Below are 14,105 nucleotides of genomic sequence, written 5' to 3'. Positions count from 1 at the left end.
GCTTTCTGGTCCACTGGCAGAATATCTTGGAAGGAAATCGCTGATATCTTAAAAGATATTGAAATATCTCAGAAGATGTTGCTGATCAGACCTTTCTCTGAAGGAACATTAGCAATTGAAGATACATGAAGTCTTCCCAAAGCCTACCAGAAACTAGAAGACAAACCTGCTCCAATCCAGCTTTGTTTATTGAAAATGTGGTTCCAAATTTTAAGAATTCCTGCTGTGGCGTGATACTGCTCATGTACAATTCTGCACACAATCCAGGATTTCTGATTCATGACTCATTGTGAATAGACCAAAAATAGTGTGGGTTTCATCCATTGTGCTGTTTCAGTATGTAATCTTTAAATTGTGAAGAACTTCTAATCTTTACTATATTAAAGATAGATAGAGGGAGGTAAATCAGCTCGTTGAGTGGTGTAACGACCACAACCTTGCGCTCAATATCAGCAAAACCAAGGAGAATGATAGTGGACTTCAGAAGGAAGTCAAGGTAACATGACCCAGTCCTCATCGAAGGCTCAGTAGTGGAAAGGGTCAAGAACTTCAAATTCCTGGGAGTCAACATCTCTGAGGATCTGTCCGAGATCCTCCATTTTGATGAAATCACAAAGAAGGCTCGCCACTTGGTGAGGTGCCTGAGGAGATTTGGTATGTCACCGAAGACTCTTGCAAACCTCTACAGTTGTGCCATGGAGAGTATTCTGGCTGGTTGCATCACTGCCTGGTATGGAGATGCCAACTCTCAAGACAAGAATAAACTCCAGAGGGTTATAAACTCGGCCTGCGACATCACAGACACCCAACCACTCCAGCAAAGATATCGACATGAGGCGATGTCTTTATATAAAAAAAAGGCAACCTCTAGCCTCAAAGACACCCCCTCCCCCACCTCCCAGGCCATGCCCTCTTCACTCTGCTACCATCAGGGAAGAAGGTACAGGAGCCTAAAGACGAGCACTAGGACAGCTTCTTCCCCGCTGCCATCAGATTCCTAAATAATCAATGAAACAAAGACATTGCCTTACTTTTCGTGCACTGTTATTTTTATATAGTAATGGCTATATTGGATGACAATATTAGTTGTTGTGATAGTACAGATTCTATCACCAATGTGTATATGTACATATGTACAGATGGTAGTGTAGGATGACTGTGATTGGCTGAGAGTGTAGCCACACTTACTGGATTGCTCTTAGCCAGACCCGGTCATTCTGGACTGGTCGACCTAATTGTGATATGCTCCAGTCTTTTAGTTAATAAAAGCCTTGGTTTGGATCAACAAGTCTTTGGTTCTTTCGACGCGAACTGCAGTTGGTTGCTTCCAGAATTACCAAAGTGGCTTCATTAATCTTTTACCATAGAATGTTCACGATCCAGACCTTTAACGTTTACACCTACATGACTGGGTAAAAATAAGATCCTTTCTGTATGTGTGCTTTTCAAAAAAAAATATTGAACAACTGAGTTAGTTATTGATGGAAAATAGAACAAGAAATAATTTAAATATGTAAATTTTGCTGTAAAAGCATCATTAAAATTAAGTTCTGTGAATAGGATATATTCATCCTATTCAAAATTATTTCAAATATCTTAATGGTTCTCTACAATTTGTTGTACAGTAAAGCACCTGGTATCCTGCACCTTTGGGGATTGGTAGATGCTGGATAAGTGAATTTTCTGGTTACGTGATCGGCGAACTAATGGCGAGGCATGCCAATTTTAAACTTAAGTATTTTTTTTTTACCTTTTTTTGCTGGTTGCTTACATTCTGGATAACAGGGTTTTTAAAAAATGTAATTGTTTCAAGATCAACCCTTAATTGAATATTCAGACAAATATATAAACTGTGTAAAAGTGAATTTATATTTTGTCAAAGTAATATTGCCAAGAGGTCCTCAAGCTACTTTTAGACTGTACTGTATGGTAGTGTCCCATGGACCTTTTTTCACAGTAGACGATGCTCAGCTTTAATCTTGCAAAGTTTATATTTGTGATGCTGTACAGTAAATTAAACATAAGTGTTCTTCTTGAGCTTCCAAATAAGCTCCAGGCATACTTTTTAAGCATTAGGTGATTCTCTAGATTAAAATATCTTAAGTATTTTGGAAAGGGGACTTTCAGTATTTCCCACTTCTATCATAGGATTGGGATTCTCATCCATTTAATCAAAAAGATTTTAGTAAGGTTGTGGTATTTAATCTGTAAGGTGCACCATCAATCCAATGTAGTTACAACATTAGCATTTACCTGACAATATGGAATATTGACGAAGTATGTCCTGCCATTAAAAAAGACAAATCTGTTCCAGCTTAAGACGACAATCAATCATGGACAAAGGAGGAAGATACCATGAGCAGTGCTGTCAGGTGGAATTTACTCATCATTTACCCATTCATCGGTGTCCTGTTTGGATTTCAACAGGAACATTCTACCTCTGATGTCATCGGAGCTTTGATCCAAATGTGGAACAAAGGGCTGAATTCCAGAGATGAGATGAGAGTGACAAGCTGACCTCGAGGCAGCCTTTGACCATGATTAGAGGAACGATAAATGCAATCTTTCCACGACATGCCTGGAATGTAGTCAATGAGCTTGACGCTCCACAACATGCTGCAAAGATTGTTAAGGAGAGGCTGGAAGAAACAAAGCTGAACGATTATTTATATATACATACCCAAGATAAACAAAAAAAATAGAGCTCATTAACTGCATATGGATGATAGTTATCCTTTGATATAAACATAAGTAATAGTTAATTTGCTCGCAAAAATGTCTCTCTAATTGCAGTGAGATAACTGACCAGATAATTGAGTGAACACAGTTGAGTGCCCAGACAAGGGGAATCAGTAACCATAGGACATAGGTTTTATGTGAAGTGGGGTTGGGGGAGAAAGGAGATTTTTTAACAGGAATCTAAGGCTTAACTTTTCCACACAGAGAGTGGTGGGTATGGAATGAAGATGGTTGAGGTAGGGTACTATTGCAAAGTTTAAGAAAAAAATTGGACAGATCGATAAGAGAATGGGTTTAGAGGGATCTGGGACAAATGCAGGCAATGGGGACTAATGGGACATTTTAGTTGGCATGCGCAAGTTGGGCCAAAGGGACTGTTTCCACATTTTTTTGACTATAATTGTTTTAGGGCTGTTATTTGAGGGATGTGTGTTGGGTAGGGATGAAAGATAACACGTCCTCATCTTCAAACAATTCCATCTGTTTTAATGTATCTGAAAGAGCTGCTGGGACTCCAATGTCTCAGGTTGAAGATGGTGGGGGCAGAACTTCAAATGTACAATTGTGAGAGTTAATAGGATGGGATTTTGGAGGGTTGTACAATGGCCATCCAATACATTACTCACATAGGGCATGAGACCAAGGGCAAATTTATATCTGGATATCTTTTGCAATGCTAGATCCATCCTCAAACATGAGCTCCTGAGTGGGAATTGAATGGGAACAAGATTCAATTTATTATCCTTTTTATGTAAAAGTGTCAACTACACAAAATTGCCTACAGCAGACAGATTCACTTTCGGCATAAATTACCTGAAATACCTCTTACAGTCAGAGAAATAAAAGCAAAGCAGAGTTCCACCCAGAGTAATCGAATATGCATGGATTAATGTCCAGTGCTCCTGCAGACCCTGCAATCGCGGAATTTTAAATAAGACCACCGCTGGCTCCTTTAACAGGCTTTTTAAAGCCTGTATGTGTGGAGCTGATGGTAGTCGGACTAGGTGGTTGGATCCCATGGGAGTGCTGCTCTCTGCGGGTCCACAGCAGTGCCGCTGTTACAGTGGCTCCAGTTGGTGCCTGACGGCTGAATTCCTCCAGCAGTTTGGTTTTTGATCCAGATTGTGACTTCACCTTCTTCCAAGGGGAGAGTTGTCATATTATTATGGATACCAAGTTTACTGAAGAGAGGTTATGATATCTAAACTGACAGCTCACACCCATACATGTCGAGTTACAGTGATGAATTAAAAAAAGTATAGTTGATCTATTTTTTTCACCTCCAACTCCAGAGTTTTGTACTGAACACAAGCCAGTCGTCGTCAAGGGATCAGCAACGGAGAGGGTAAGAAAATACAAATTCGCGGCTGTCAACATCTCTAAAGAACTATCCTGGGGCCATTATGTCAATGCAATCATGAAGAAGGGACGTCAAGTGGCTATATTTCATTAGGAGTTTGAGGAGATTTGGTACGCCACCAAAGACTGTTGCAAATTTCTGCAGGTGGACCGTGGAGAGCATTCTGACTGGTTGGTATGTAGGTGCCAATGCAGAAAAGACTACAGAGGGTTGTAATCTCAGCTCATTCCATTGAAAATATCTTTGAGAGGCGGTGCGCTTCAAGAAAGCAGCAGCTTTTATCATCTAGGACCTCACAACTCAGACCATGACATTTTCTCTCTGCTATCATGAGGAAGGAGGTACAGGATCCTGAAGATGTTGCAAAAACAGCTTCTTTCCCTCCGCTGATCAGATTTCTGAACAGACATTGAACTGACCACCACTATGACCACTACTTAACTTTTTCCTTTTTTTCTTTTGCACTAGTTATTTTTTTTATATCTTGTATTTACAGAATTGTGTTAATTTTGCACCTTGTTCTGCACAGTACTGCTGCCGCAAAACAAAAATTTTCATGACACATGTTCATGTCAGTAAACCTGATTCTGAAAAAAGCACAGTACGATGACCTTACAGCAAGGGTTCTAGCCTACTGTTTATACTTGACCAGTTTCTAGATAACCTTTCAACTGATTGTGTAAGCCTCTTGGCCAATAGCCAAGACAAGAAGATTTCTAAAATTTGTTCAATGGAATGCATTGTATAGATGTAAATATTACATCTTTCTGCCATAGATAGATGAAAATTACTTCAGAGCCAGACTTCATTGTAGTAGGGAGCAAGAGCTTCTCAGCACTACTGCATGTCATATCCTGGTTGGCAACTTGCTGGGCAGATATTAATTGTAGGGCCAATTTTTGATCCCAATAGGAGAATTGCTTCATTTTATAAGACAACTATAGGAGAACTAAATAAACTCCAAGTGAATAAATGATGTGACATTGAGCCAAATTCTTTAAAAAAAATGTTTTTATTTCACACTGTGAACCATATTAATCAAAATACACACAAACATCTCCCTCTTTATATACACAGTGGCATTTTCTCCTCTTTTTTCCCCTACCTTCCCTCATCGATCTGATAATGTTGGATCCCATTTTTTTTTAACTTTTGGGGCGTGATATATAACCTGTGTAACCAATTATATTGTATCATGTGTAACCTTGTGTTTATTATATTCTTCATAGTTCCAGAGCATAACTTTTAATATCTTTATATTTAAATCTTTTTCCCACTTTTGTTTGGGTTCATAGCTTATTTCATCATTTTCCTTCTCTTGCAGCTTAATGTACATGTTCATTATAAATCTTTTTATTTTCGTTGTTTCTGGATGTAATCACAGATTCAAAGCTGCTATTGTGAAAGGGATTAGTTGATTTTGCGTCAATAATAATTTTGGTAGTTGGTAATTTGTTTTTTTCCTTTATAAGTGAATCTTCTTCCATATATTAAGTAAATGATGCAGTACTGGTGAACTTTTATATTGCACCAGCTTTTCATCCCACTTATGAAGTATATGTTCCGGTACCTTCTCCCCTATTTTATCTAGCTCTATCTTAGTCCAATCTGATTTTTCCCTTGTCTGATAAAAATCTGATAAATACCTTAATTGTGCTGCTCTATAATAATTTTTAAATTTTGGTAACTGCAAACCACCTTGGTTGTACCACTCTGTTAATTTATCTAATACTATCCTTGGTTTCCCCCCTTTCCATAAGAATTTCCTTATTATTCTCTTTAGTTTATTGAAGAATTTCTCTGTTAAGGGAATTGGTAACAATTGAAATAGGTATTGTATCCTTGGGAAGACATTCATTTTAATGCAATTTACCCTCCCTATCAATGTTAGTCGGAATTCTTTCCAATGTTCTTCCTGCAATTTCTTCATTAACGGCTGATAATTTAATTTGTATACCTAGGTATCGGATTGCTTGTGTTTGCCATTTAAATGGTGATTCTTTTTTAAATTCTGTGTAATCTGCATGACTCATTGGCATCACTTCACTCTTATTTGTGTTGATCTTGTATCCCGATATTTCTCCATATTCCTTCAATTTCTCATGTAATTCTTTTATTGATATTTCTGGTTCAGTTAAGTATACTATGATGTCATCTGCAAATAAACTGATTTTATACTCCTTCTCCTTTATTTTTAATCCCTTTTATTTTATTTTCTGTTCTTATCAGTTCTGCCAATGGTTCTATTGCTAAAGCGAACAGTGAGGGAGATAGTGGACATCCCTGCCTAGTTGACCTACTTAATTAAATTGGTTTGATACTTATCCATTTACTGTCACCTTCGCCAATGGTCCATTTTATAATGCTTTAATCCAATTAATATATTTTTCTGGTAGGTTGAACCTCTATAATACTTTGAATAAATAATTCCATTCTACCCTGCAAAGGCTTTTTCTGTGTATAAAGCAAGAGCCACTGTTGGTATCTTATTTCCTTGAACTGCATGAATTAAATTAATAAACTTACAGACATTATCCGCTGTTCGTCTTTTCTTAATAAATCCAGTTTGATCTTGTTTTACTATTTTTGGTATACAGTCGCAATCTGTTTGCTAATTATTTTGCTATTATCTTATAATCTGAATTAAGTAGAGATATTGGTCTATATGATGCTGGTATTAGTGGATCCTTCCCCGTCTTTGGTATTACTGTAATTATTGCTGCCTTACATGAATCTGACAAGTTTTGTGTTTCTTCTGTCTGTTTCATTACTTCCAGGAGAGGAGGAATTAATAACTCTTTAAATGTTTTATAGAATTCTATTGGGAATCCATCCTCTCCAGGCGTTTTATTGTTCGGCAGCTTTTTTAATATATCCTGTATTTCCTCTATTTCAAATGGTTTTATCAGTTTGTTTTGCAGCCAAATTCTTTTCCATTACATCGTTGAATTCATCCACTAGACAAGCTGATCTCCATGAGTGTTGGTACTCAGCCAAAAAGAGTTGACAAGCCCTTTGCATATTTTAGTAGCTCAACCAAATAATCCACTTGAGGGGACTAACTACATTAAAAACATGCTAACTCTAAGCAGCAACATACACTGGAATCTACGGATCAAAAATTACACTCCTTCCTTCATGCACTATGGACCATGCAAAGGAAAATGCTGAAAATGGATCATGTAGTAGACTAGTAAAATCAGGAATGGCTGGCGTGTGAGCTCGTGAAGGTCCTGTCAAAGCTTAGGGCTGATGATCAGAGGATTAGGGACTAGCTGGTAGGTTGAGATGACTCGACTGTATCAGCAATCAGAGGACCTGGACTGAAGGCAAGAATTCTGCCAATCCAGTTGATTGCAGGAAGATTGGGGCAGAAGTTTCTTATTGAAAATTGTCAGAACAATATACCTATTTGAATGAGTTGCACTTAGGTTTCAATGGGACACACTAAGCCCTAATTATTGCTGAATACCTCAGGTCCTGAAAAAAAACTATTTTAAATTTGGAATTATAATTTTCTCAGAGTATTTATTCCAGAATGTGATATTTATATGTACATGTATTTGCAGTAATAAGAACATAAGAAATAGGAACAGGAGATGCCTATTTGACCTGTCAAGCCTTCTCTACCTTGGCCAAAGTTGCCTTTTCCCTATAACCCTTAATTTCCCTACTATGCAAAGATCTTATTTATCTGTGTTTTACATATATTTATATACGTAGCCTCTATTCACTACCCTTGAGAAAAACAGTTCCTCCTCATCTCTGTCCTGATGGATTCACTGTGATAGGCCTTTATTTTAAAAGAATAAAATATCATTCCCTGCTTCTCAGTGTTTAGATTTTTTTTAAAAGAACTCCACTTACCTAAAATTACCAGTTTCTTCCAATATTTTGTTGTAACATTTCTATTTTTCAATTTGGGAAATGAATTGCCGTAGTTTAAATGATTAAAGTAATAATTTTTTTTTCCATGAACGACTACTCGTAAAATCTCTTCAGACTTTGTATCCTGGTTTGGAAAACAATTAGGCGGTAAGTTGTAGTGGCCTTTTCACCCCATAGCTCCCAAATTCTAATAAATGACATGTGCCTTTGGATTCTGTTTCATATATATTTCCAGGAAACCAATATAACCTACTCCCTCTTTAGCTAGACTGTGGTGCATTTATTCTCAGGCAAGGTCTTTAAAAAGACTACTTTACAAGGTCATTGGAACACTTCATATTATAAAAATGAACTTTGTGGTTGTTAGGTTAAATTGTGGATTTATTTGAATTTTTTCAGGATTAATCAGGCTGAGGATGTTGTCAAATCCAAAAGGATTTTCAGCCTGCACCCTTTTTGAACACAGCTCCATTTATTCTTTTTATCTGGCAACTTCACAACCTCTACTGGGTTGTTCTGTTTATTGTTATGTTTGTGTGAGGTGGTGTCTGTGCATGGAGTGAATTGAAAATGTTACGAGCCCAAAGGACCCCAAAACCCAGCAGCAATAGACATTCACCAAGACAAGTAGTTAATTAAACAAAAGTTGTTTTTAATTATCTTTAAACATGAAAACAGAATCAAACTTTAACTTATCTCTATTAACTTAACTACCCAACTTAACCCCCTTCTAATTCTAAGCGCACATGTATGTAGTGTGTGTCTAAATTTAAAAAAAGTTCTTTGGTTCACAGCTCAATCTCACTTCTCATTCTTCCAAGTTCTCTGGTTGCAGGCAATTCTTATACTGTGCACAGAATTTAACATGTATAAAGTTCACCAGGCTTTGGTGCTCGAAAGGTAAATGTTTACCGCTCAGGAAGGTTCTTGTAGGGTTTGCAGAGAGATTTGTTGTTCCAGGATTTCCACAACTGAGGTACCACCATTAGTCACCTCAATGTCTTGCTGATGAAAGTTTCCCCATCAGGGTTCTCCAGATGATAACCTCTTTCTTTCAGACTATCACAGAGTTCCTTTCTGTTCCACTTATTCCAAGAGAAACATCAGACAGATAGCACTTCCAGCCATCTGTCACTCTGGAGTTTGTTTCAGTTCCTACCAGCTTCCTCTGCTTGTTTCAGCTGTCTGTCCGTCTCTCTCTCCAACTGCCCGAAAGCCCATGTGACTCTCTCATTTGCAAAACCCCTGACATTCTCCAGCAAACAATAGGAGTTAGTCTTCTTGGTCAAGCTGTTGTCTTTAGGTAAACAAAAAACCAGGAGTGACCTTTCTGTGCACTCTGTCAAAACCCTTGCACAAAGCTTTTAACAGCCAGAGTGTCTCCTGCTTTGGCTTTAATGACATCATTTCAATTAGCACCTACTTGTGAAATGTGCACAACATTCTCCATAGTTTCTGTAAAGTTACTGAATATGAATTCTTCAATATTTCAAAGAAGATCTGTTTTAAAGTGTGTGTATGTAGGTAACCTACTCTAATTTTACTAATTTATCTCCCAAAAACACCTACAAGTATTCCATCACAGAACATACAGTTTACTCATATAATTGCAGAAGGGCTGCCAAATGAGCCATTCTACATTAGTTCAAAAACAATATATGGTGGAGATTAAAATGCTGAATTATAAACAGAAAATCCAAGAAACAATTAGCAGGCTATGTGGCATTTGAAGAGAAATAACAGTTCAATGTGAAGCATTCACTAGAAATGGGGGAAAAATGCTATTTAACATTTTAAAAGTCAAATTTAATTTAAAAAAAATTAGGCATATAGAATGGTAACAGGCTGTGTGGAGTTCACTCAATTTTCCTCGAAACGCCTGAGGTTCCTATTGTTTCCTCCAATAGCCCAAAGATATGAAAATTTGTGTGTGTGTGTGTGTGTGTCTGAGGTGGTAGTGTTTGAAAATTGATGAGAATATGGGCAGAATAAAAGTGGGATTAATATAGGATGAGTGGAAAAGTGTGTTTGTCGATCATTGTAGACTCTGTGTTTCCATGCTGTACGTCTCAATGACTCTAAAACAGTGAAGAACAGAGCTGTTAGTAAATTGGAACTCAATCAGAATCTTTAATGATCATATATTACAAAGCACATTCGGCATTTAAATGGAAGATTGGCTGCCCAATATGAAGTCAATATCCTTCAGAGAATTGTTTGTTTCTGTACAAGAAGATCAAGTTGTTGGGTGCTGAAAAAAGGACTAAGAAATTACTCTAGTAAATGAATGGCAATATTATCAACCAATATAATAGATTTGTTAGGAATGATGTTTTTTATTTGGGGGGGGGGGGGGTTTCAAGGGTCGACCTATTCACATTAGTTTTCAAGGGTATACTTGAGCTGAATTTAAGGTCTCAAATGTATATCTGACATATCAATAAGGTAGAGATTTACTAAAATGTTGCCTGTATTGCAGTATCTAGAATACAAAGAAATATCAATTTGACTGGGCCTTTATTCATTGGAGTGTAGAAGGTTGAGGGGGGATTTGATAGAGGTATTTAAAATTATGAGGGGAATAGATCGAGGAGATGTGCATAGGCTCTTCACATTATGAGGGTAGGTGAGATTGGAACGAGGGGACATGAGTTAAGGGTTAGGGGGAAAAAGTTTAGAAGTAACATGAGAGGAAGCTTCTTCATTCAGAGAATGGTGGCTGAGTGAAATGACCTTCTAGAAGAGGTGGTAGCAGCAAGGTAAATTTTGCCATTTAAGAAAAAGTTGGATGAGTGCATGGACGTGAGGGGATTGGAGGGTTATGGGCAGGGTGCAGGTAAGTGGGACTAGAGGAGATCACTTAAATCGGTATGGACTAGAGGGGACAAGATGGCCTGTTTCCTTACTGTAATTGTTATATGGCTACATATGTCAACCCCCATTTTTTGAGAGATTTTTGAAGGTTTCAAGACTCATAGTATTTCTTTGCACTCTTCAGCCGATAGAAAGGCTTTTGGGAACTTAAGAAGTGAATTTTTTCAACTGTTTTTGTAGCTCTTGTATTTATGAGACTGGCCCAGTCAATATTCTGATGAACTTTGTCCATAGATTGCAAATCATGGAAGGTTTGACAGTGTCAAAACATTGAAAATGAAAGGGAGGTCAAGAGTAAAGAAAACAAAGATAGAACTTTTCCAACCTAGGATTTCATGCAAGATAATTGACCTCCAACAATTCCAATCCTTTTCCTTATTTATGAATCCATCCAGAGAGAACTTTTCTTTATTTTGATCAACTTCAATTTTACTAGCATTGTTTGATGTGAAGCTATTCAAATGTTACCTTGATGTGAAGAGAAGGAACTCTGTCTCACCTTTAGAATTCTGCTTTCTCCTTCACGTTTCAACCAAGTCTGTTACTGAATGGTGGTACAAATAAACATTTAGGTGATTGAGAGTGAGCTGATGTGGGGTTAAATTGCTTTATTGAATTTTTACCAAGGAAGTTGTACATTTGCTTTTTATCCAGAGGTTGTTTGCTTTGTGGGAGAGGACTCAAGACTGTGGATAAGTAATTTACTTCCCATTTTGGAACTGCACTGAGAAGTCTGTGTGATCCCAGGAGATCCCAAAGATGGTATTGTTGGTCCTTTTCCAATGGTCCAAGATTTTATTATTCCAGAAAGGCCTTATTCAGAAATCATGTCAGGTCATAATATGACCGATGCCAGAAAGTTCTTGCTTAGATTTTCTAGTTAAATTTTCCAACTGATGAAAAAAAATTAAAAATGCCATTACTGTTTCACTTCCCTCACTAAATGTTTTTTTTTAATGCACAAAAGTGGGAAGAAAAAGAGCACAATTGAATTTCATACCTCTCAGGGATCATTTCCCAATCTTCTAAACCAGAGAATATTGACCTGGACTCCCATTTATTTCCTATAAGACAACTGATCAAGTGAACCTTGTCTGCATTGCAGAACCACCATCGCTACCATATATCACTCTTGGCCCACAGTCCATTCTTCTTTTTCTTGCCACCAATGGAGACCCAACTCCCCCATCTTTCAATCTTTGACCTGGCTTCGCAGAGTGACATTTTCCACGATGAAGGTCTGGAATACCTTTTCAGTAGTGCCCTCTGCTAGCTCAGCCATTTGGGTGCTTAAAATTTCGAGCCAATCAGTTTTCATCAATGTTTCAGTAACAGATATTAAGCAGGGTTAATGGAATCTCTGACCTTTCAGTGGAAATTGTCTTTGATATTTTTTATCTTCCCTTGAGAGGGCAGATGAAGTCTTGATGTAATTTCACATTCAAAGGATTGTACTTATGACATTACAACCCCTCCACAAGTCAAAATGGTATTCAGTGTACTGAGTCAAGGTTCCCGAGAGGCCTGAGTGAACATATTGTACCACGGCTGACACCGTGAGCTGTTTACTTTCCTGTCTGTCATTGAATGTTCTTAGGAATGTATATTAACATGATAGAAGAAAGGCAGATTGGAGGGGAAGTGATGAAATGGCACTTTATTGAAGGCTTGTGTAATGTGAGAAAGGTGAAGTTATAAATTCACCATTGCAATTATTCAAAATATGAAACTTGTTTAGTCTAAGTAAACCCCAGCTGCTACTCTGTGCAACATCACTTAACAAAGGCCATCAATATGCTGAGCTTTCTTACTGTAATTAGCAACTGGTGAAGAACAGCTGATTCCAGTTGCCACAAGACTATTATCTTGGGGTATTTCCGGTGATACACGAAACAGACATAGGATCGGCTCACTGGAAAAATGATCAGTGATTTGTTTTCTTGAGAATTACTGGCCATTATTCAATTAACAACAAAGGTTAAAGTATAAAGATGTTTTGAAGATAGCCAGATAGGCATTATGTATTTAAACCTATTAAAAATGCAAATGGAATGCAGCAGAAATGCGAGCAGGCACATTTAATTGTATTTATCAGTTTTGAGAGACTCCTGCAAGTTTTTAATGCTATAAGATGTTGAATGTAAAGGACAGATTTTTTTTTAAAAACTCCTGCCAATTTTATCACTGGAAAACTTGAGAGGAATTCTTAGGAATGGAGGGCCATAGCAACCTGGAATGCTACACATATGTGTGTACAAACTCAGGCAGGTATTTAAATAAACGTACATAGCCTTTCTTTAGAAGCAGTTTGAGAGCAGTCTAAGTTCTGTACATTTTAAGTGTTAGCTATTCACAAAAACAAACTATTTTTAAATTGTTGATTCTACTCGTACAAGGAAAATTTATATTTTAGATAGGAGAGACAGCCAGTGCCTTTATCCTAGCTTGGGAGTAGCAACACCAGAGGACATCTGTACAAAGAGAAGGAAGGAAAATTTTTTTTACACAGTTTGTGAGTGCTTGGGGTGGTGGTGGAGGCTGAAACGTAAGGCATTTAAAATAAGTATTTTCACATAGAACTTGCATTTTTTTTCCCATTCTGAAGTGTCTCCCTCCCTACCTGCCGGAGTTCACACAGGAAGGACCAAAATTCCAAATATCCATATCACACTGCGAGTTTAGACAGAATACCTGAAGTGCTGTATTTATGTCCCTTTGTTCACGGATTGCCTGCAGTTCAGTTTAGACCACAGGTGATCCGTGTAAAAACTTCTTTTTACAGACTGCATTCCAGAAAATTGGGAATAATTTCCCTCAACACAGAGGCTGTGTGAAAGAAATATGAAAGACTCTTAGACAGGCAGGATGAAAGAAAAATAGAGGGTTATGAAGTAGGAAGGGCTTCTTTTTATTTGGAAGGAATATGTAGGTCAGCACAACATCGACAACTGATCAACAGTGCTGTCGTGATCTATGTATTTTAAGTCTAAAGCAGGTTTTTTTATATTGTGCCAACCATATGCTGATTCATTGGTCAAGGTTTCCAAAGCCAGCATGAGTCTATCAAAATTATTGATCTTCGCACCGGGAAATGGTGCGTCTTACAGAGAAATATTTGGCGCTCTTGCTTCTTCTTTGGTTTAAAGAATCTTGTTGTTTATGACTCAAAGTTCCAAGGTGATTTGTAGGGCTGGAATTACGAGACAAACTCTGTGTGAATTTGTTTCTGGAATATGAGGTTTCC

At 37.5% G+C, this 14,105-nt stretch overlaps 1 protein-coding gene across 8 annotated transcripts in view; it reads left to right on the top strand.

Moving 5' to 3' along the window:
- Positions 1 to 14,105, top strand: part of LOC138736340 (paladin-like) — a 175,423-nt gene that overhangs the window by 139,594 nt on the left and 21,724 nt on the right. The window contains exon 19 of one of the 8 annotated variants that reach the window (XM_069885694.1): positions 4,032 to 4,084. The exons of the other annotated variants lie outside the window; for them this stretch is intronic. Coding sequence (XP_069741795.1) covers positions 4,032 to 4,084 — 53 coding nt within the window. The remainder of the gene's footprint in view (positions 1 to 4,031; positions 4,085 to 14,105) is intronic. 8 annotated transcript variants of the gene reach the window in all.

The sequence above is a fragment of the Narcine bancroftii genome, chromosome 6, assembly GCF_036971445.1.
Source record: "Narcine bancroftii isolate sNarBan1 chromosome 6, sNarBan1.hap1, whole genome shotgun sequence".
NCBI classification, from domain to species: domain Eukaryota; kingdom Metazoa; phylum Chordata; class Chondrichthyes; order Torpediniformes; family Narcinidae; genus Narcine; species Narcine bancroftii.
The sequence above is the reverse complement of the archived record's forward strand: the minus strand, read 5'-3'. Positions and strand labels throughout refer to the sequence as shown.